The 24,697-nt window shown below is 39.7% G+C and overlaps 1 protein-coding gene across 24 annotated transcripts in view; it reads right to left on the reverse strand.

The window, feature by feature from the left end:
• Positions 1–13,011: 13,011 nt before the first annotated feature.
• The window catches only part of zhx2a (zinc fingers and homeoboxes 2a), a 96,646-nt gene continuing 84,960 nt past the window's right edge, over positions 13,012–24,697 (reverse strand). For 22 of the 24 annotated variants that reach the window (XM_072570925.1, XM_072570907.1, XM_072570926.1 and 19 more), the window contains 2 exons: positions 19,145–21,970; positions 13,012–13,750 (listed from right to left, as the gene is read on the reverse strand). In XM_072570925.1, coding sequence (XP_072427026.1) covers positions 19,150–21,792 — 2,643 coding nt within the window. In that variant the 5' untranslated portion in view covers positions 21,793–21,970 and the 3' untranslated portion in view covers positions 13,012–13,750; positions 19,145–19,149. Of the gene's footprint in view, positions 13,751–15,034; positions 15,862–19,144; positions 21,971–24,697 lie in introns of those variants that run through there. The other 2 variants (XR_011960703.1, XM_072570918.1) reach the window with 2 other exon arrangements.

Consider the following 24,697-nt stretch of genomic DNA (forward strand, 5'->3'; position numbering starts at 1 on the left):
TTTTTCATAGGTTTATTGTTTTTTTTCTTGTGTGCTGTAGTTGTCAAACCTATTACTGTATTGATAGGAACATGTTGATCACAGTTCATTACTGAGTAAGTTCTTGATCTTTCAGATTGGGAGATGCAGTATCTGAAATACAGAAGCAATCTTTGATAATGGCCATTTGAAGAAGTTATACAAAGTAAGCTAATAACAGCGAAATAAACAATGGACAACAAGAGGCTAAACTGCAATCTTATCAATCACTCTAACCTATTGCCCTTGACCCATTCACTTCCCTGCAGTTCATCTGTGTGATTAATGCTGGGCTATTGAGCACCGCAGACTTGATTTTAATTGCTTCGCCATTGGTGGCAATGCTGTCAGCTGCATTCAGTATGCTCTGGAATTTTCTCCTTTAACCTATCACCTTACCTCGTCTTTGTTCTTGAGACAGCTTAAAATCTACCTCTTTGAGTAAGGTATTGGTTATCTGACCTAATATAGCTTGACCCCTCATTTTACAGCACTCCTGTGAGGCCCCTCGGGATTGTTTGTTTTATATTTATGTTCAAGAGATTACGGTAAATACAAGTTCTTTTAAAGTTGCATGACTTTTGCATTTATACAATGTTGTACTTAAATCGTGGGCATCATAAGTTCCAGCTTCAGTCCAATGCTGGCTTTGATGCAACCATTTGCTTCAATTACGCCTGGGACAGTGTAGGGTGCTAATATGAAAATATAGCTGTAACTTGACCAAATTAACCAGCATGAGTTAAGTGATTACTTAAATTGCAATGTAGACAGAAACCAGAAATTACTGAGAAGCTGCAGAAGAAAACAGGTGACTGATTTAGATGAAAGAAGAAATGGTTAACCACAGTTGGTTATTAAACAGCTTATTACCAGCAACAGGTCAGGGAAACAGAAGGATCTGATGGTATAAAAGAGGAAAGGAACTTGCATCCTGATACTGAAAACCTAGGATCAATACTTGTAAGAAGGATGGCTCTGAGTCAGGGACTTGCAGAGGTCAAAAGAACATGGGTATGATTATTCAACATGGGACCCTAGATCAAGGACCTAGAGAAAAGAATATACTCCAGGCCAGAGCCTGCTCATCTGTTTTCTGGTGGTATTCTGTGCAAGGATTGAGACTTGTATGCATTATCTAGGCTTACATGCAGAAATGTAACTTGACCTATGTTTTGGGACCATGGGTCAAGGAGACAAAAAACTAAAAGGAAAACAGCTTCTCATCCAAGTAGAAACCAACAGCTGATTAGCATTTAGAGCTGCACAACGTTAAGGATTAGATTAGATTAGATTAGTTACAACGTGGAAACAGGCCCTTCGCCCCAACAAGTCCACACCGACCTGCCAAAGCGCAAACCACCCAGACCCATTCCCCTACATTTACCCCTTTACCTAACACTATGAGCAATTTAGCATAGCCAATTCACCTAAATTGCACATTTTTTGGTGTGTGGAGAATGTGCAAACTCCACACAGTCAGTCACCTGAGACGGGAATTGAATCCAGGTCTCTAGCACTGCTGCCTCACAGCGTCAGCCACCGGGCCACCCACGGCAATTGTACATGGAGACACCTCATCAAAATGGCATAAATGACTTGTTGGAGTAGGGCCCCATTGAGATATTTCTTCCACTTCATTTCAGTTGAAATGTAATTCTGCCCTGTAACCTACTGAGAATGAGAGATGATAACAAGGCAGAAAGGCCAATGGAACTATTTGGGACCTCAGTTAACAATGGAATCAACCTGACAGGACTAATCAACCTCCTGTTTTGTGTCTGATGGCTTCAGTGAAAGTCAGGTGGAATAAAAGGCCATCCCTCCTTAGAAAAATAACTTGCAAATCAGCTAGAAGGTTCAGGACAGTATTGTTCAATATGCCTCCAACTGGCCATGGGTCACAAATTGATGTTTTGTATTAGATGAAGTATTTTGGCATGATGGATAAAAATGTAGCTTGCAACATCATCTGTTAAGGATGTGGCCCCAGATTTTGTCAGTTAGCATTCACAACACCATTAAAAGTAAGCAGAAAATCTGGCAGTAGAAATGAGCCTTTGCTATATAACATTAACCATTAAGGTTAAGAAGCCCCAAGGCACCAGTGAAAACATGTTTTCTTTTTGTTATCCCACAGCTTTCTGCAGTGTGATGCTCAATCCTAATTCTCTTCAGCCATGACATTTTGGGACTAACAAAAGAACAGAGGAAATCTGGGAAACCAGGGAGAATGAGAATCAAACAGACCCAGAGAGAATGGGAAATATTGGATTAAATGACAAAAGGAAAAGTGAAATACTGGAATAATGTTTCAACTTCTAAAAGGATCTGAAGCATGGAAGATAGTGGCCTAGTGGTATTATTGCTAGTTAATTAATCTAGTGGCCTAGGTAATATTTTGCAGATCTAGGTTTAAATCACACTATAAAAGATGGTAGAACTTAACTCAAAATTCTTTTATTGATTTCAAGAGCTGAATCACAAAACCATTGGCAATCGTAGAAAAAACCTCATCTTGTTCACTAATTCACTTTAAGGAAGGAAATCTGCTGTCCTTAGCCAGTCTGGCCTACGTATGACTCCCAATAATGTCATTGAGTCATACAACACTGAAAGCAGGCTTTGGCAGAACTCACCCATGCCAACTAGTTTTCCCAAACTGAATTAGTGCCATTTGTCTGTGTTTGGCTCATATCCCTTTAAACATTTCCTTTCTACGTACCTGTCCAAATTTCTTTTAAATATTGTAATTGTAGCCATCTCTACCACTTCTTCTGATAGCTCCTTACGTACATGCATCACCCTCTGCGAAAAAGTTGTCTCTCAGGTCCCTTTTAAATCTTTCTGCTTTCACCTTAAATACATGCTGTCTCATTTTGGACTCCCATATCCTGAGGAAAATACTTTGGTTATTCACCTCATCTATGTCACCTAATTTTATCAACCTCTATAACGTCATTCCTCAGCCTCCTACACTCCAGGGAAAAAAGTTCCAACCTACCCAGCCTCGTTTTATAACTGAAACCTTCTAGTCATAGTAACATTCTTTTAAATCATTTTTGCATTCCTTCCAGTTTAACCATCTTTTAAATCTTTCCCCTCTCACCTTAAACATATGTCCTCTAGTTTGGACTCCCTTACCTTGGGAAAAAGACCTGGGGTAACATGGTATCTCAGTGGCTAGCACTGCTGCCTCACAGCACTAGAGACCCAGGGTTTGATTTCAACCTTGGGTGACTCTGTGTGGAGTTTGCACATTGTCCCCGTGTCTGCGTGGGTTTCTTCCCACTGTTCAAAGATGTGTAGGTGGGATGGATTGGCCATGCAAATTACCCATAGTGTCCAGGGATTTGTATGTTAGGTGGGTTAGAGGGATAGGACATGGGGCTGAGTCGGGGTGGGATGCTCTTTGGAGGGTTGGTGTGAAACTTGATGAGCTGAATGGCCTGCTTCCACGTTGTAGGGATTCTATGATAATATCCTTCCGAAAGCATAATGACCAGAATTATATGCAGTACTCTAAATGTGGCCATTCCAATGATTTAAACAGCTGTAATATGATGTCTCAATACCTATACTCCTGCTCTGGCCAATGAAGACAAATGTGCCAAACACTTCAATAGCCTGTCTATCTGTGATGCCACTTTTAAGGAACTATGTACCTGAGCCCTAGGTCTCCCTGTTGCTCTCCAGGACCCTACCATTAACTAATTCCTGCCCTGCTTTGCCTTACCAAATGCAACACCTCGCATTTATCTGGATTAAACTCCTTCTGACACTCCTTGGCCCAATATGGTTGATTCTTAACTGGCCTCTGCACAATTCAGGATGGGCAATAAATGCTGGCCAGGCCAGCGGGCCAGTGATGTCCATATTTGGGTGAATGAATTTTTTTAAAAGTTCAGTTTAATTTGTTCCCTTTCTGGATTAGAGAAGTTGATTGGCAATGCATTAAGGATGATCAAATGATTAAAAATGTAGCCAAACTGTTAATTATCAGTCTGAACATTTCTGTGGAACCTTGACTGGCTATGTACAAATCCAGCAAGCTCTTCAAAATAAGAAAACTTGAGTACGAGGCCTTTAAGACAAAGCAACTGGTGGAACAGTAGCATAACATGACATGCAGATTCAGAACTTGGTGCAGCTCTTGAATCAAAGTTAAAAATGAGACTTTCATGCTCACCACACTTGTGATCAGGTCATGTTTTCCACATGAAGAGATTTACAATATCGAAGAAGAAAATAACTGTGGATACTGGAAATCTGAAACAAACTGAAAATGTTGTAGACACTCAAAGGGTCTGACAACATCAGTGGGGCAGAGAAACAGTTAACATTGGAGTCCAACATGACTTCTTCAGAAGACTTCTTCATTTATATGCAAGTAGTCTCTGGGTTGCAAATAGGTGCCAAAGTTCCTGATCTGAAATTGTTGAATTCAATATTAAGTCTCAAAGACTGCATAGTGCTACTATTACTCAGGAACTTCACTGCCATGATGAGTCAACATTAAGTCCAACCATTTCAGATCAACAACTTGTTTTCTATTTTGATTCCCCCACAGTGTCTTATTTGGATGGGCTTGCTCTCAGTACAGTCTACCTTTTCTTGATATTGATACCGAATTAAACATCACCTAATGTAGTCTTCTTCCTTATCGCTTTTCTACCACCACTCTACTGTCATTAGTACTCTCTTTGACTTTTGCTCTGAGATACTTTAATCATTGGTTCCATCTACTCTTCCTTCATCACTTTTTGGCCGCCTTCAATTTTGAAGTCATTATTAATACAATCAACATCTTGGGGTTACCATCAACCAGAAACTGAATTGGACTAGCCATTTAAATACTGTGGCTTTATGAGAAATCAGAAGTTGGGAATCCTGCAGTAACTTGACTCCCAATTCCCCAGAATCTGTTATCCATCTGTAAAAGTACAAATCAGGAGTTGATGGAATATTCTAATTTGTCTGGATAAGTTCGGCTTCAACAACAATCAAAGCTTGACACCATCCAGGACAAAGCAGGTTGGTATCCCATCCATAAACATCTCCTCCCTCCACCACTGACACAGTAGCTGCAATGTCTATAATTCTAGAAGGCGCACTCAAGCAATTCACTCAAACTCTTCAACATGTAGCCCTCTAAAGCCACCACCACGACCATCGAGAAGGACAAGGGAAGCAAATACATATGAAACCCACCACCTGCAAGTTACAAGACATGGAAATGTATGTCTTAGTGTTGTTGATTCAAAATCCCTTATTAGGCATTGTGGGTCTGCCTACAGCACATGGACTGCAGTGATTCAGAAGGCAGTTCACCCCGACCGTCTTAAGGACATCTGGGATGAGCAACAAATACTGGCTCAACCAGAGGAACCCGTATCCCCTTTTTTAAAAATAAAAATGTACTCTAAACATTAAACTGTTTCTCTCTCCGTAATCACTACTCCTGCATTTTCCGCATTTATTTCAGATTTCCAGCATCCGCAGTATTTACTTTCATTACAAAGAGCGAGAATCTGGATGTTTTCACTTTGCTATTTGGGGAACTCTGCTGTGCACATACCGATTGCTATAACACAAACACTTCACCTAGTGCTGAAACCCATTTTGTGACACCTCGATATGACGAAGGGCGTGACAGAAATGCAAGATTTTGATCGAATTCGAAAGAAAACCAATTCGTGCGTCCTGCAAAGCTTGGGTTGCACGTACTGTTAAAATTTAAGACACTACTGACAATCGGAGCAGAAACTACAGAGGTTGTCTACTACAGAGCTTGGATAAAAGAGAATCCAATGCAACATCGAGTGCAATAACTAAAGTCGAATCTGACAGTAGGAGAATACCCTGAGGTACTGTTATGCCACTTCAGGTCATTTTGACCTTCAGAGCCCAAGACTGTAGAGAGCGGGGGGGGGGGGGCTGTCAGTGACGCATTACGATATTTAACAAGTATAACAAAATCAAACAACCTCAACTCACCCCCCCCCCCCCACACACACTCGTAAAAGAACTTGTCAGTGAAATGACTTAAAGCATGGTTAGTGAAATAGCCATATTTATAGTTACTCGGGTCTGTATTTATAATCATTCAAAGAATGATTACTAAAATACTTACCTCCACTTTCACAAATGAAGGAGCGAGAAATATTCACCGCTTTCTGCATTTTTTCCAACACCACACGAGTCGGAGAATCAACCAGTTTCCAGCTGATTAACAATGTGAGACAGTGACGGTGTCCCTGTCTCTGAGCCCCCACTGCGCTGCGAAGTCCAGAGGAATCCGATATCTGAGCAGGTTCATTACCTACAATGAACTAACAAAAACATCACTTAAACTCAAGCACAATGTAACATTTCTATCGGGTGCGATACAGTACATGGATGGAATTCAGTTCAGCAATCTACCTCAAAAAGATCTCTTGGCCGCCTCGCGAAACTTCTGCTTTGCAGTTTGCATATTCCGAGCAACCGGAGAACAAAACTGGAGAAAGTGACTAAAAGTACTTGTGAAAATAAAAAAAGAGAATTTCTTATTGCAAACAATATACTTTCAGCAATTCCCCGAAGTTTTCTTCCTCACAAATAAGAATTCATGTCGAATGAAAATGTTTTAAATAATTTGGCAGCAATTATTTTCCCATTTAAACTATGAATTCGTTAAAGTGCAACATGCAATTCAAGAGTACAGCTGTAACCTCCTGATATCCGGGATAAAGTGTCACGGCTTCCTAAAATCTGCGCGAGAGGGAAGGGGTGACAATAAAGGAACCATGATAACATATTATTGTAAATTGATTTCTGCACTTTCTTAACTAATCTGTTCGTTAAGAAGTTTTTAAAAAGTCTGTTTTAACACACGTGAGTAATATTGAATGAAATCTTCAGTTCATAAAGTATAAATATCAGTTATCATAATAACAGCGTTATTACCACAGACCAATACAATGTTTATTGAATGTAGATTTCAAATTATAATTTTAAAATGCAGTTAGAAACTTGGTATGCTTTCCTTTATTGGGAAGTCATGGCGAGGCTGTACAGGACATCGGTTAGGCCACTGTTTGAATATTGCGTGCAGTTCTGGTCTTCTTCCTATCGGAAGGATGTTGCCAGGGTTGGAGAATTTGAGCTATGGGGAGAGACTGAATAGGCTGGGCCTATTTTGCCTAAAGCATTGGAGGCTGACGTTTATAAAATCATGAGGGGTATGGATAGGATAAATAAACAAGGTCTTTTTCCTGGGGTTAGGGAAGTCCAGAACTGAGAGTGCATAGGTTCAGGTGAGAAGGGAAAGATTTAAAAGAGACCTAAGAGGCAACTTTTTTCACGCAGAGGATGGTGTGTATGGAATGAGCTGCCAGAGAAAGTGGTGAAGGTTAGTACAATTACAACATTTAAAAGACATTGGATATATATGAAAACGAACAGTCGAGAGAGATATGGGTCAAACACTGACAAATGGGACTAGATTAATTTAGGATATCTGGTCAGCATAGGTGGGGTTGGATGGAAGAGTTTGTCCTGTGCTGTACATCTTTATGACTCTATTATCTCTTAATTTCCATTTAGATCTAGTGGCTGAATTGAGGACTCACTTGAACTTCCAATTCCCTAAATCTACTCTTTCATCTGAGGGAGGTGAGAACAACAAAACAGCTAAGAAACCAATAATGATGAGCTGCAAAAATTGTGAAACTTCCTCACTCTTGGTGGTGCAATGGTAATCGCACTGGACTAACAATCCAGAGTTCCAGGTCAATTTTCGGGGGTCATGGGGTTGAATCCCATCATGGCAGTTGGTGACATTCAAATTCCATGAAATCTACAATAAAAATCCAGTCTAATGGTACCATGTAAGCCCTTTCAATTGGTGTAAAAAAACCCTTCTATTCACCACAACATCTTTTAGGGTAAGAAATCTGTCATCCTAAGTGTGATTCCAGACCCATAGAATGTGGTTGACCTTTAATCATCCTCTGGCAATTAGGTATGGCCAATAAAGTTGCCTGTCACAGCGACACCCACATCCCATGAATGAATTTTAAAAAAGTACCCTAAGTGCTGGGCCAAATAGCCTCAGAAAGGTTTAGACAGTCTCTTCACCAACAGCTAACTTATTTGAAAACTAGAATTTTACTCTTAACTCTCAGAAATTTACTATCAAAGCCAGACACACACCTTCTAATTTATCTTTTAGATTCCAAAATGATGTTTGCAAACAAATCTTACGTTTAATGTATTTACAAATATTTTCAGTCCATGTGTTCATGGATGGAACAGATTCAAACTTGAAGCTACTTAACAATATAATCAATCTAGAAATAGGCCAATATCATTTAGTGCTTGGTTATTTTCTGATTAACCTATTAAGAAATGTTGTTACATAGCTCTAGAGTGAGGTGGAGGGGGGGCAAGAATGGAATCTTGAATTCAGGAACCTGACTTAAGGGTAGTGATTCTAAAACTATGACAACATCCCTTAATTCAGTGCTCATCTATTTTGATCCAATTGACTTATGTTGGATTCTGTGTTGGAATTATAACAGCTCCAACACTTAAGGAGTGCACAGGGCAAGTAAAATAAAACCCTACTTTTCTCCTTTTCACAGAAGCGCAAGTATGGTATAGACACAGACCTGTTCATTATAGTGAAGGAATCACTCATGGTGTGATACACCAAACACATGCAAAAACCCATTATGATTAGATTAGATTAGATTACTTACAGTGTGGAAACAGGCCCTTCGGCCCAATAAGCCCACACCGACCCTCCAAAGAGCAACCCACACAGACCCATTCCTCTACATCTAACACTACGGACAATTTAGCATAGCTAATTTACCTAACTTGGACATTTTTGCTTAACCATTAATACTAAATATTAATAAAACATATTTACAATGTTTTGAAAGACTGCAAAACAAAAAATGTTAAGCATTTATTTTTTATTCATTTACACGATGAGGGCGTTGCTGGCTAGGCTAACATTTATTGCCCACCCCTAATTGCCCAGAGGGCAGTTAAGAATCTTAGTTCATATTTATTTGTAAGCTTTTAATGAATATGCTTTTAAAAAGTGCACAAGGTTTAATTATTTATCACTCACATGCACAGTCAACTTCCTTGGGAATGATGAGGAAAATATAGCTTAAAGTTAATGATCAATTTATTTCCTCCTCACAGTCTGGCACACTGAATTGGTCAATGTAAAACCGTTCAAGGTTTGCATAAAGATTTGTAGTTTAGGTGCTGGTTGCCGTAGTTGTGGGTAGGTTTGTCAAGCTGGGTAGTTTTGTCCCCTGTGTAGGTGGTATCTTCAGTGCTTTGGAGCCTCCTGTGAAGCACTGCGATATTGTCTCTTTTGGAATTTCTTTGGTTCCATTCCGGCTGCCTCTGGTTACTCATTGTAGTGGCCGTATATTGGGACTAGGTCTATGTGTTTGATGATGGCGTCTGTGAAGTCCGCAGGAGGCTCCAAAGTACTGAAGATGTCACCTAGACAGGGGACAAAACATCTACAAATCAACTTCCCAGCTCAGTGAACATACCCATAACCACGGTAAAACTGTTCATTCCCAATGATATTTTTAAAAAGCTAGACAACTATAGGTTAATTCTAAAGTTAAATATTCCTAATGATCGCAAATAAAATGAGGTATCAACTTGAGTAAGGAGACTTAGGTTAGAATTTGGTATGCACCAATTGCATGAGGAATCTATATGTTTGGACAGCATGCAAATTGTTCATAAGTTACTGAAATATTACTTGGATATATCACAGAAGCAACATAAAGAAATTTGAGAAAATGAAAGTAAGCACACTGAAAAAGTCAAATTTACTGCTTACTTCACAATGGCAGAAACACGTGTTTTCTACCAAGCTCTTATTTAAGTAAAAGATGTCTTCTCCCGTAGATCCTCTGCAAAGTTCATGTTCTTTTGAAAATTAGTAAAACAAAATTTAGGAACAAATTCCTTTCTCGTCCAAGGAAGTATACACACCGTGATTGCTCTTCATTACATCGTGAAGGACCAGCCATTCTATTATTTTTGGCTACCTTATGTTAAGTTCAGACATGGGAATTAGAACAGAAATACAAGATTCTTGCAGTGCAGGTGGCAATTTGGCCCATCATGTCTGCACTGGATCTCTGAGAACTTGGATTTGATGTTCATCTACTAGCTTTACCTGCAACCCTTCAAAATATATCTTAATTTAAAAAAAAAATCACCCAGTGTTCTCTTGAACCTCTCACTTTAACCTACCTCCACCACATTGCCAGACAGTGAAGTCCAAACTCAAACCATTCACCATATGAAAAAGTCTTTTTTCATCTCAGTTTTGGTTCTTTTGAAAAATAGCTTAACATTACATTCTTAATCAGTTTTAGTGGGAACAGCATCTCATCATCTGCTCTAGAACACTCATATTTTTGAAAATTTCAATTAAATCTCCCCTTAGCCTTCTCCTCTCCAAGGAAAACAGTCCAAACGTTTCCAAGTTTTCCTCACATCTGAAGTTTATCATCCCTGGAACCATTTCCGCAAACCTCTTCAGCATTCTTTCCAATTATTCACATCCTTCCTAAAGTGTAGCACTCACATACACAATACAGAAGCTGAAGTCTTTCATCATAGCCTCCTCTTATACTCTATGATGTTACTAATGAAACCTAGCATACTATATATTCCATTTACTGCTCTCTACTTATCCTGCCACCTTCAAGTGTCTCTACTTCTGCACGCCCATTGGAGTAAAAGTCCCTACTCTACATAAACACAACGTTGGAGAACTCAGCAGATCTGGCAACATCAGTGGAGAGGGAAACAGAGCTAATGTTTCAAGTCTGGTATGACTCTTCAGTTCTGAAGCCCTCTGAGTGTTTCAGATTTCCAACATCTGTAGTATTTTGCTATATATAGTTTCCCCATATTCTTTGTACCACAGTGCATCATTTCACCCATCTCAGTGTTGAACTGCATCTGCCATCTGTCTGTCCACTCCATGAACCTATTTCCTTTTGAAATTCTACACTGTCCTTTCAGTTCACAATTGTCTCAGGTTTTATGTCGTACACAAATTTTGAAATTGCTCCTTCACATCAGCATCTAAAGTGTAATTTATTTGAACAGACCATCACTTGTAAATATTTCTTCCAAAGTTTAATGTGAAATAACAAGTGTTAGAAAGCACAGTTAAGTCTAAAAGTGATTAGTGCTGCCAGTGTATGAACGTGAAGGAAGAATACATATTTTGAAAGTTTACCATTTTTATGCAGCACCAATGGCTCTAGGTAACAACTTGTAACGGCTTCTTCAAAGACACTGCCTAAACCTGTAGCTGTAACACCTTGGACAATAAAGGCATTAGATACCTGAAACATTATCACCTTTAAACGCACTCAGTCATGACTTGGAAACACAATGCCATTCCTTGTCAGTCACTAGCCTAACAGAATATGTTATTTTGTTAAGTTTCTGTTATCTTCCATCTTTGGGATTAATGAAGTTACATGATTTCTATAACTGCATGAGACCTCCAACCCTCTATTTCTCCACCAATTTCCCCAATAATTAATCTGCAATTCATTCTTCCAGATAAAAATTGCCAGGTTAATTGTAACTATTTGACAAGTTTAAATTTGTTTATGATTAAAACTTGACTGATTACAAAATGGTATCTCAATTGTATTCATTTTACAAGTTTGTGTTTTGGTAGAAGTGTATTACAACAAGTCAGCACAGTATTAGTCTTCTGCATAAATTCCCTTTTTTAGTGAATGAGGTTTTGAAACATTTTACAATTGCAAACAGACTAGAAGTTCTTACTGTAATTTAAAAAATACATTGAGAATTTATCATTCATAGAGTAAAATGATTACTAAAGTGGACAGTGTTAATTTGGTTTTGCAACATTGTGTTATTGTGGTGGTGTGGCACATTCCAATGTAATAAAATTTAGATTTCATACTATTAAATAATCTACTTGAGGAAATAAGATGGACCATTCAATTAAAAAAATTAATTAGCACTATTATGCAAGGCCACGTGGTACTCCGACAGGATAAGCCCAATAGAAACTAACTGGATAATGTTTTCAATTGTCAAGTTATTTACATACATCAATATTTATTCCACAAATAAATGTTAACAGTAAAAGGATAGATCACATTAAATGATAGGATCAGTTTTGGCTGTTAAGCTGCAATTAATGTCTAACCACATACCTAGCACTTTGAATCAGAGTGGCTTGATATTACCTAACACTTGTCGTAACCTTTAACTGCAACATAAACCTATACCTAATTATCATTTTCCAATTACCTGTTGACAGCCTAATTTATTTAGCAACAAAGTGTTTCTTTTGCAGTCACACTTTAAACAGCATTCCCTTAAAATAGAAATAGAATCTAGCCTCTCAGCCAGGAACATGAGAATTGGAGGAGGTCATTCAGCCTGTTCAACAATTGAGATCATATTGAAATCTATGACCTCACTTCATACACCCACTTTTGTCCTTTATCCCTTCAGATCTTTGGCTAACAAAAATCTAAACCTCAGTTATAAAGTTATTTATTAATTCAGCATCTACTGCTGTTAGTGTAGAAGTGGTATGAAATTTCACATCTGGCTGTAATTTTCAGACTGCACCCTTTGCAATAGTTGCTTTCTTAAATGAGGGGACAGATCTCAATTATGAGGAGTACATCCCAACCCCTCCCGAATGGGTACTAATTTAATTATAAGCAAGTGGCTGGATTTTCAATTAGTTAAAATCTCACCAAATACATCATACATGTGTAAAAGAAGTGCAAGCTGAGACCAGAGTTGAGATGTGAGTTTAGACTTTGTAAATTCCAGTGATCCATCATTACTACTGCTCTTTTGCAGGTATTTGATTCAGAAACTGAGCGATGATATGAACTCTGCTTGAACACTTGCTAAGTTTTTAAAAATAATTACAAAAATTCAAACTAGGGACAACACTTTTTTTATTCTTTTATATATGTAATCTTGCGAAAAGATAGGAGGAAACAAGTTACTGCAACTTCAATTATGTTAGTATGCTGACATAAATAAGTCAATATTGCACACCTCTAGCTGACCGAAGGCTGGCTAGAGCAGTTGGCATTACAATACAAATGTAGCCTCTTACAATATCAAGCTTCTACTGATGTGCTTCTTTTCCTGCCATTTTATACAAAGATCTAAAGATGTGACTGGACTTGAACATGATTTTCATCATTAATCATCGCAGCCTTCTTTGGCTAGGAGTTCAGATTTCCATTTTGTAAAAGTAGTGAGTGTAAAAGATGTCAAGTGAAGAGAGTCTGGTAGTGGTTACATAATCTAAAACTGTTGGGAACTCTAAGGGCATACCCTGATCTGCAAAGTTTAACTTTCACCAATTATAAATGTAATAAAACTCCTAAATTGTACAAATCTGTTCAAAAACAGAAAAAAATATTTACAAAGACCCTTTTGATTACAGTAGTAAAACTTTGGCACTATGGATATAACCAAATCTCTTGCTCTCTGAAAGATGCTTCAACGGAAGTCAGTTCTTCATTCTGTCTCAATGTTGCTGTTTCACACAATATAGAGTCAGATCCGAAGTTCTCGAGTACTTTCTTTGCGTTGCAGAGAATAGAAATGGTAACTTTTCTTTAGACAGATGATGCTACGTATGTCAGTACTGTTCTCATTTGGTTTCCTATGAAGGTGAAATGAAAAAATGTTACAGGCTTTGAAAACACAGTGCAACAACAAATATTGCCAACGTATTTGTGAATCATATGCCACAGATAGTTGCAATGAGGCTTCACCACCTCTTGCCCACCCTCTCAACTTTTTCTATACAGTCTGAGCCAAGCAGGGAAAAGACGAACAAACAAATCAAAAACCAATATTTATTATCTGTTTCTTGACCTTTGGGTTGAAGACCCTACTGACAGGTTTGTGAGAAAATGGACAAAATTAAAAGTGGAAAAGAACAAGTGGAAACGTTTAAAACAATTAGTAAAAATAAACTGTCTTTGGGAGTGTGAGAAAGAACAGAGAAGGAGTAAAGAACAAAAGTTTTAAATTTTGTCAACCTCATAAGAGGTTCTTTAGACTTAGAAAACATCTCAAAGTGTTTCAAGAAAATGCAATATGTTTTTTTTCCAAAGTCCTCAGTCTTTAAACCATTTTATATTTTCAACGCTGAAGGAAAGTTCAATGGTGATGAAATAAAGTAATGGCAGAGGGATGTTGAGGGTAGTACCAACACCAGAAGGACTGCAGTAGTTCATAAAATATATCCAGGACTGTTATTATCCTAGATAACCAAACATAGACAATATGTACATGACCACAAGCAAAGGAAATTATTAACAGGTATGGGGAACTTGAATAATTTGTTCTCTTTTCTGTTTGTCTTTTGAATATTTTCTTTGCCCTCCTTTTGAAAAGACTTAATTTCCCAGAGGGGAAGGTACAATTCCAGAGGGGACTGCAGATTTCAATCATTTCACATAAATGGCTTTCTTAACCGAGGACCTGGAGACAGTTGGCACTAAATAGGATCTGGATATCATAATGCACAGTCCAATCCTCATCTGGCATTCTTGTATGTACTTGTCATGTAAATATACCTGATTATGTTCATGAACAGGAACCAGATCCCACCAAACCTAGAAGTCAGAGATGGTTGTAAGGGGAAGTCATGTCTAAGCACGTGGAGGGGGAAGGAAGAATGAGATGAAGTAAAATGGAAGGAGTCTTGTGTGAAGGATAAATACTGGGATTGATTAGTTGGTTTGAAATACATGAGATAAATTTTATATAATTGTTGGCCACAAAATTATCATTCTTTAGAAGGAAACACTTTGTTCAACAGGGTTGCAACTTTCTATGAATAATATTGATCTAATGAGTTTACATAAGGTTGGCTTGCTTTTGCAATATAAAAATACACTACTACACAATTAAAACTTTTCAAACTGCCAATCACAGACCTGAAAGGTGTAACGGAAAAAGCCCAACAATCTGGGCTGCAATGCATCAATCCAGCGAAAACTTGAGGTTTTTGATAATTAAAGATCCTTCCCGTTTCTCCCCAAGGAACTAAGACTTCAATTCAACTCATTCACAGCAGGAAAGTCTCAGAAGTTGCAGTTGTTAGCATCTTCTGTCATTATTTCTTGAGAAAACACATTGTATGAGCAGTCAGCACATACTCAAGGAGGAAATAATGAAAGCCAGGAGTGCTTGTTGGGGGAAGGGAGATGGAGACAGGAGAGAAAGAACCCTATAAAGACAATTTCTATAGGTGTTGTTTATGGCCTGGGATATCCCAAAGTGCACTACAATCAATTAAATACTACTGAGATGTAGATATCACTAAAATGTAGGAAAAACAGGAGCCAATTTACAGACAGATAGTTCTAAAAGCAATTTGATATGCCCAGAAAATTCATTCATGGGATGTGGAAGTCGCTGGCCAGGACAGCAATTATTGCCAATCCTAGTTGCTATTGAGAAGGTGCTGCCTTCTTGAATTGCTGCTGTCCATTTCATGTGGATAGATTCACGACACTGTTAGGGAAGGACTTCCAGGATTCTGATCCAGTGAAAGTGAAGGAACAAGGATATATTTCCAAGTCAGGATGGCAAATGGCTTGGAGGGGAACTTGCAAGTGAGGCGTCTCCAAGGATCTACTGCCTTTGTCTTTCTTGGTGGTAGAGGTGGTAGATTGGAAGGTGCAGCCTAAGGAGCCTCGGTAAATTTCCGCAGGGCGTCTTGCACGCAGCTGCTACTGTTTTTCATGAGTGTTGTTGGCGCTGTATTCAAACAAATAAAAGGAAATATTTCATCACAATCTTGACTTGAATCTTGTAAAATGGGTGGACAGGTTTTGGGAAATCAAGGGAATTACTTACTGCAGGATTCCTAGCCCTGCTCTTGTTGCTACAATGAAAGCATGAGGCTCAGTGGTTCACACTGCTATCGCACAGCTCCAAGGATTTGGGTTCGATTCTAGCCTTGGGTGACTGACTGTGTGGAATGTGCAAGTTCTCCCTGTGATTATACAGGTTTATGCTGTGTGCTCTCGTTTCCTCCCACAGTACAAAGATATACAGGTTAGATGGATTGGCCATGCTGAATTGTCCATAGTGTTGAGGGATATGGAGGCTAGGTGGATAGGATAGGGGGCTGGGGTGGGATGGGTAGCTCTGAGAGTCGGTGTAGACTCGATGGGCAGAATGGCCTCTTTCCACACTGCAGTGATTTTATGATATTTATGTGGCTAGTCCAGCTTCTGGACAAAACAACCCCAGGATGGTGACTTTTTAGCATCGTTGGATAAAATGATAAATATTGGCATAGGCAATAGGCATAAAGTTCATACCCTGTCTTTTCTCAGGAACAGTGTCACCCATACTGTCAAAGAGCCCTTGGTTCAACAGTTTAAAAGGATGGCACCAACAATCTAGCACTCCCTCAATATCAGAATGCCAATCTAAACTTGCATGTTCAAGCCTCTGAAGCAGATTTTGAATACTTAGCCTGCTGAGAGAGGGGAGAATGCCATCTACTGAGCAATTGTTTACATCTGGCTCCTACTATACAATGAGTGCCATTTCTAAATCACTCTAAATGAATGCTAACAATGTGCCTAATAGCACTTTTGCAGAATTGACACTTGCATAAAGAAAGCACCACACTGAAAGCTGGAAAGTGCAACACGTATTTATGCACGACAAGATACTAAACGGTTTCCCAAGGTGCAACATAATTGGGGAGTCTTCGGAAGAGGTCACCCAGAACAGAAGATCACTGCTACAAAATAGGGCATAGCGCACACAATAAGAACTATTGACCTAATGGCTATAGCATTCGTCATAGAAAAGGTACAGTGCAGCACTCACAAAGTCTCCTCTAACAGCACCTTGCAAACCCAGTGATGCCAAGGGCAGCAGATAAATGAGAATACATGACCTCCAACCTACACACCATCCTGACTGAGAATTGCACTGTTGTTACTTCACTACCAACGGGGCAAAATTCTGAAGCTCCCTTCCTAATAGCACTGTGGGTGTAGCTACACTCCATGGACAGCAGTGTTCAGGAAGGCAGCTCAACACCATTTTCTCGGGGGCAATTAAGATGGACTATAAATGCTGACTTGCCAGGGATACCCACATTGCGTGTAATAAAATAAAATGATAGCAGGAAATAATGTCTGGAGCAATCTCTGCATAGGGTGTGTTCAGGACGGTGGTGCACATTGCTTGACAGCAATTCCATATTTAAAACCGAAACAAACTCTCTGCTCACCATGATTGACAATAGTAAAGTAAGTTTGTTTTTGCCCTTAGAGGGGGAAACCTGACAGAACATAAGCAATTAAATTTGATGTGCATGTAAAGCACTTTGGAACATATGGCAAAGATGTGACATAAACGCTAATTGCTGTTGTGAAGAAACTTCGACACCATTCATGACTATATGATTACACCTTTTTAAAATAAGTGTTTAAATGTTCAAATAGGGGATGACTGCACTCATTATTGAGCTTGCCAAATGCACAACTTGAGGCATATTTCAACCTTTAGATTAAGCAGTCCTTCAGCCTCTCTCCCTTCCATTCTAACCTACTGTGCTTTGTCTTTAATCATTAGCTAAACAAAATGTTTGCTATTTTCTTCAGCAATTCATGTTAAGGAATGTTCTGATTCTAAGTTTGATATAAATCTCCATTACCTAAGTTGCAATCACATTGGGAAATTATTTTTAAATAAATGAAAGCACAGTGTGTTTATCACCTGGCATGCATCGCATGGAAGGGTGGTGGAAGGAGATTTAATTGTTACTTTCAAAAAGGAATGGAGCAATCCCTTGAAAGAAAAAAAAATCGAGCTATGGAGCAAAGAATTGGTAGTGGGACAAATTGGATAACTAGGAGAAAGTGGGAATGCAGATGCTGGAGATCAGAGCCGAAAATGTGTTGCTGGAAAAGCGCAGCAGGTGAGGCAGCATCCAAGGAGCAGGAGAATCGACGTTTCGGGCACGAGCCCTTCTTCAGGAAGGGCTCATGTTTCAGTATTCCTGAAGAAGGGCTCATGCCCGAAACGTCGATTCTCCTGCTCCTTGGATGCTGCCTCACCTGCTGCGCTTTTCCAGCAACACATTTTCGGTGGAAATTGGATAACTACCAGAGTGTTGAGAATGGACTGAAAACGCTGATGTACGTTTTTATGAAATCGTTGACAGTTAGTCAGTGCAGGCATAAAGAATTCAAAAGGTCAACTGAGATACACAAGATACCTGTATTTATTCCAATAGTTCTTTATGGAGGTTTACTATCTACAATGCTAGGTGACCACTAGGAGACAGAGAGAGAGAGAGAGAGAGACAGAAACAGCGAGAGAAAGAGAGACACAGAGCGAGGGAGAGTGACAGAGAGAGCGAGAGCATTGCACGAGACAGCGAGACACAGACAGACAGAGTGACTGAGCAATCAAGTGTTCAAGGGAGGAGAGACAGACACTGACCACAGACAGAGGGAGAGACAGATTGGGGGCAGGGGGAAAAGAGACAGATAGAAAAACGTCTGAAGGCCTTAGAGATGATTTTCACGGTTGTGCGCACAGCTAATGCAGAGGGGCTGAAATGTGCTTTGTCTACAGATGAAGGCTCAGGTTGCTCTGCAATTATGCAGTTTAGACAGGACATTTTGACAGATTTGCCAGGAGAGGCTGTCAATTTAGGGCAAAGGTAAACAGAAATTTCTTCAAAGGGCTGCAAACCTTTCAAATTTTCTACCCCAGAGAATCATGGATGCTCACTCATCAAGTATCCTAAACTCAGAAATTAACAGATTTCTAGATATTAAAGGGAATCAAAGAATAGTACAATAACATAGGAAAGTGTAGTTGAAGTAGGACATCAATTATAATTTCTGAATAGTGGAGCTGATTTGAAGGGCTAATGGTCTATTTCTATCTCTCTAATGTCCTTAGTTTCACAAGATATGGTACAATACAGTCTCAACATAGCTCTTTAAAGAAATCAACTACACGAGTGGCAGTGGACATCAAGTTAAACATGTAAGCAATTTACCTTAGCTATATTGTGGAATTTTCAGCAGACATGCTTTCAGAATCCAGTTCATTAAACTCCGTTGAGCCACACTGTGCTGCGTGTGCCCAGCTGCCTGTGAGTTCAGAGGCAACATTTTCATCCCTCTCACTGATGTCCTCTACCTCACCCCACTCCTCATCCTCATCACTAAACTGGCCATCTCTGCTATTGCTCTCTGATGTGTCCATGGCATCTTCGGTTTGCTTTTCTGCAAACCAGTCCCTGACCTGTTCGTAGCTCATGTTGGACTTTGAAACCAACTCATCAAGGTCTTCCTCCCTTAGCTGTCGGTGTCGTAAGTAATACTGTAATAGGATGGTTTTACCAGCCCGGCTGTGTGTGGAATGACCTGTTGCACCCCAAACACCAGCTGCTTTATGTCCTCTGCTATTTCCCCTTCGTTCATTGCCATTGAGGTTACTCTGGCCATTGTGACTTTCTGTATTTGCTCTTTGGTACTGGTCAAGCCATTTTAAGTTGCCATTTTTAATTGCATATCTGTTGTCACCAAACCAACGTACAATGTCATTCCTTGGCAGCCCACTCTGCACTGCTAAACTGTCATATTGCTCTACTGTTGGCCACTGTGTACGTACAAATGCACTCTTTAGGATGTGCAGCTGTTCCTGACTTTTCTTATGAGTCTTGTCAATTGGACTAGTTGTTTTAATATGCTGTATTCCTGTGTTTGGAGGAGGGGTTCCGGGCTTACCTGGATAATGTGGACCCAAATGGGAGGTTTTTGTGTGACTATTGCCAACTACCTCTTGCCCTTCTGATTTAATAGACTCTGGTTTCACATCTGGATTGAGGGGTACTTTGCTCGTTTCTAGAATCCCACCTTCTAGCGAGTCTCTCAGTTTTCTCCTCTCGGAGAACCAAGCGTCAATCTCTCTCCTGGTTAGTTTGGACTCTGACCTTAATCTTTCTTTTTCCTCATCCGTTGGGAAGGAACTATATTGAAAGCTTTCCTCAAGCACCTTCAGTTGATCAATACTTTTCTCTTTGAATTTCTGCGGTGCAAAATCAGAGTAACTATTCCATCCATATTTACGATTTGGGTGGCTCCCAGGAGGAGGATCCTGGGGGATGGTGACCACAATTTCTGTAGCAGCATGGCTAGAGTGGCCCTTTTGCGTCCGGTAGCGGTTATCACTGAACCACTTCTTGATCTCTGCCCTGGAGAGTTTAGTCACCTGCATGAGCCGGTAAACCTCCTCATCGTCGGGGAACTGGCTGATGGCGAAGCTGGCCTTCAGTTCTGCCATTTGCTCCTTGGTCTTCTTGCGGCTCGTGTTTACATCTGAAGCCCCAGGAGAAAACACAACCGAATTCCCCTGTGATGCGAGCTGACAAACCTGGACTACGTTTGCACGCTTGGGGTCTCCGGTTACTTGAGAGGGCGGCAAACTCCTCTTCTGAGACACGGTCTGGTTTGAGCTGGCTGCCACTGCCAATGTGATGGGAGAACAGGATACCGTTGACCCATTTGCGACTTGTGTCCATACGATGCCTGTCTGACCAACTAATTGGCAGGGCACTCCTGTCTGGATAACATGCTGCTGCGTGCCTTTCGTGGACGATGGCACTTGTGCTGGTACAACAGTGATTGTTGGCGTCTGAATGGTGCCATTAAACATCATTTTTCTGGCCTCTTCCACTTCCTCGGGAGCCCAACTGATGCCGTGTTTAAGACGCTGGGTTGAGAACCATATTTTAATTTGTTCTTCTGGATGCTTTGAGACAGCTGTCAACCAAGACAGTTCTGCCTGAGTAGGGTAGGGGAATTTATTAAAGGAACCTATGAGGCTTTTGTTAACATCCATTGCAGCATTATATTTTGTGCCATGCATGGGAATCATGACTTTGGGTATTAAGTTGATGTTTGGTGGTGGTTGTATAGATGGCATTACATGAGGCACTCCATCCTTAATCACTGTTTCTGGAATTAGCAATCCACTATTAGTATTGTGAGTAACGTCAGTGCTATTCCCTTCTGTCTTGCTTTCTTGCGTAGCATCATATTCATCTTTTACTCGTGACAACACATTGATTCTTTTACTATCTGCTTTGTTTTTGATTGTTTTCATGATTGGAGTTTTACTTATTGAGATTCCAGTGGGAGGATTTTCCTCTCTATCTGCATTCACACTGTTAGTGGAATCTTCAATAGTCTGCTCAAGAATAGTCTGATTATTGCGTTTTATCAACTTCAACTTGAAGTTATTTTCACCTTGGTGATGTCTACCATTATGATCAGTGAAGGTATCGTACCTTTTTGTTGTAAAGTTACAAACCGCACAGACATAAAATGGATTAAGGATAACATTTGGGTGTATAGTATCAACATGTTCTGTAAACTCATTCAAGTCCTGTGATTCAAAGGTGCAATATTTACATTCATAGCCTCCTTCTAGTTTCTTGGTCTGTTGATTGTCTAAGGCAGTTTTCTCTAAAACCGGATGATCCTGGTCATTTATCCCATTATCTGCTGGCCAGCTTTCATCCGACAGTTGGTGAGGAGACCCATCACCTGCATTTCCATCCATCTCCAAATCTGGTTCCTGCTCCAAGACATCTGTGGCACGAACCATGCAAGGAGTTGTTGACTTGCGTTTACTAGCCATGAGCAGTCTGATAATAGGAGTGGCAGCTGGCTAAGTTGGTATTTAAAACCTCAATAGACCAGTGGCCTCTTTGGGAAAGTACGTCCAGAACTATTCCAGTTTGCTGAACTCAAGTTTCACTTATTACCATCAGCTCCAGCTAGCAGATTTGTTGGCCCACATCACAGGAGAATTTAACCTGCAATATAGAACACTTGATTGAGTGTTTTTAAATTAAAACAAAACTTGTACAACCATGAACAATAGATTTAGAACGGTCCTGCTAATATATCTGGCATACCAGTCCAAATGAATGAAGGGTTTAGAGTGGCGTTTGTTTATTATTAGGACCATCTGAATTTCCTTAGGACTATTTAAAGTTATGTAGGTGCCAACTTTCATTGATGTGGAGATGCTGGTGTTGGACTGGGGTGGACAAAGTCAGAAGCCACACGACACCAGGTTACAGTCCAACAGGCTTATTTAAAATCACAAGCTTTTGGAGCTTTACTACTTCGTCAGGTGAAATCATCTGAAGAAGCATCCCTCCGAAAGCTTGCAATTTTAAATAAACCCGTTGGAACTATAACCTGGTGTTGTTGAGACTTCTGACTTAAAACAATTTTCGTTGGCATCCTTCTAGTTCAGGCACATTTGTTTTCTTTAAAGCAAAATGTCAGCACTGAGGAATGGAACAAGTACCACCAAATGGCTACATTAAACAGTCATAGGTTATACTAGCTTGTGGTGAACGTGAGTAAGCTGCAGAGTTATGCATTTTAGTTGCCCCAACTTTGACTTCAAAAGAACAATCCAACTTCAATAGTGTGATATGCAGCTCTGATATTTTATACAAGTGGAAAGTCTACTATCCCAAGGCAAATTATGAATGCTGTGCACACTTTGGTTTCATAACCAATATATTGACAAACAGCCTAAATCAGTTTTACGAAAGGTCTTTAAATTTATGTTCAATAGGGCGGACATGGAGAAAACGTTTGTATTTGAGAGTAGAATCTAAAACTAGGTCCAAAGGCCGGAATAATTATATCAGGAATTGAGGTGAAATTTCGCCACCCAGAGTGGTGTGAATGTGCACCTTGCTACCTTAGGGTTGAGTTGAGAAGTACAGATGTATTTACCAAGCAGCTAGATAAACATGAGGTACAAAAATAGTAGGATGTAATATAGGGTTAAATAAAAGCAGAGATACAACTGAAAACAGTTGAACTTGAATCCTAAGGAAATGTTTTAAATGCATTTTTTACCAGATATGTTGCGGTGTATTAAAACATTAGGCGCACCTTTCACGGTTCTGGATGTTTGTATCATACTTGACCACCATCTGTATCCTTGGTGCTATGCTTTCAGAGGCTTAAGTAGTAAATGTTGCAGTTCCCTGCTTAAATCTTGCCATACAGCTTTCCTTCCATAAACAGACCTCTTAAAATCTACCTGACTGACCAAATTTTTAGTTACCTGCTTTAATAGATTCTTATGCGTGCTTGATAAGCAAGGGTGTGAAAGATTATTGCAAAGTAGGTAGAAACCCAGTGTAATTAGATCAGCCATGATCTTAGGGAATAACAGGGCAGGCGTGAGGGGCTGAATGACTAACTTATGCTCCTAATTCATACGTTTGTACATTGACAGGACTTGGTGTACATTACAATGGAGGTGAATTAGAAGTGGAGAATATGCAGTTCAGAGAGAAACATAAAAGCAAGAAGAAATATAATTTGGTATTTTTATCTATTTCAGGATAGATCCAAATAGCAACAATGGACGCAATCAAGGTGGGAAACCCCTTTACAGTCAGTCTGTTCCTAGTCCAATGAGGTAAGAAACCTCCTCCTTTGATTTATTTCTGCAAAATAAAGTGGGGTAAATAGCTGATGTGAGAGTTGGATACAAGTGATGGGTCTGTCTTGCAGATGAGACAGGAGATATCTAAGGCTGGTGATTGTGTAAGCTTAGTTTCCTGCTCGCTGGGAGCAAACAACCCCAGAGGACAACTGGGAACTGGGAACCCTCATCAGTCACTCTGCACAATATGAGGTCTCTTGTTTTCAGGTCATAAGTGAGCAAGGAAATTTTTTTGCTAATTAGCATCTGCAGCTGATTAATCAGTACTTCTCCAGGTACACCACCACTCGAAGGAAACACAAAGTAGCAAAGGTATGTATTCTGGGCAGAATTCTTCAACATTCATCTCCAAGAATGGCTCAGTTGCATCATCAGCCAAGTCCTCAAAGAGGACAAATTACCAGACCATGTTTGCAAAAGCTGATGAAGCATCGAACACCTACAGACTTGGACAACCGGCCCAGAGCTGTTCCTCAACAATCTGCCTGTTGCAGATGAATCTACCTAGGATTGGACCAAATGAACATCTTTCGCAAAGACCAAATCCTATCTTCGTATCCTTCACTGTGTTAGGGAGCACATCATGTTAAAGGAAATGGACCAGGAATACATAAAGCAAATCAATGCTAGGAGGCCATCAGGAGAAGAACTACATATTGCAACAATATAATCTGGCACAGCTATTACAGAAACAATGTTAAAGCTACATACAGCATATGTAGCCATAATGATGTGCCATAATGCTGCAAGAAGGGAAATTCAGATTATGAACAGTGGTGAGATGAAAAAAAATTTTCACTTGATTACAAAGGATGAAGATGTGATTTAATAAATGTGCACTTGATGGAACACCAGTTTAAAACAAAAGTCAATTATTCCACTGCTGTTTGAGATCTTGTAATGCAAGAAACGGCTGCATATATTAAAACAGTGACTGCATTTCATTGGTATACCACAGGTTGTAAGCACTTTGAAATGCCTTAAAGATTTTGCATAAAGACAAGCTTATCCCTTCCTTTAAAATATTATTTTAGTTTTCTTGCACTGCATGATTTTAAAA

Source organism: Chiloscyllium punctatum, chromosome 5 (assembly GCF_047496795.1).
Source record: "Chiloscyllium punctatum isolate Juve2018m chromosome 5, sChiPun1.3, whole genome shotgun sequence".
Lineage (NCBI taxonomy): Eukaryota > Metazoa > Chordata > Chondrichthyes > Orectolobiformes > Hemiscylliidae > Chiloscyllium > Chiloscyllium punctatum.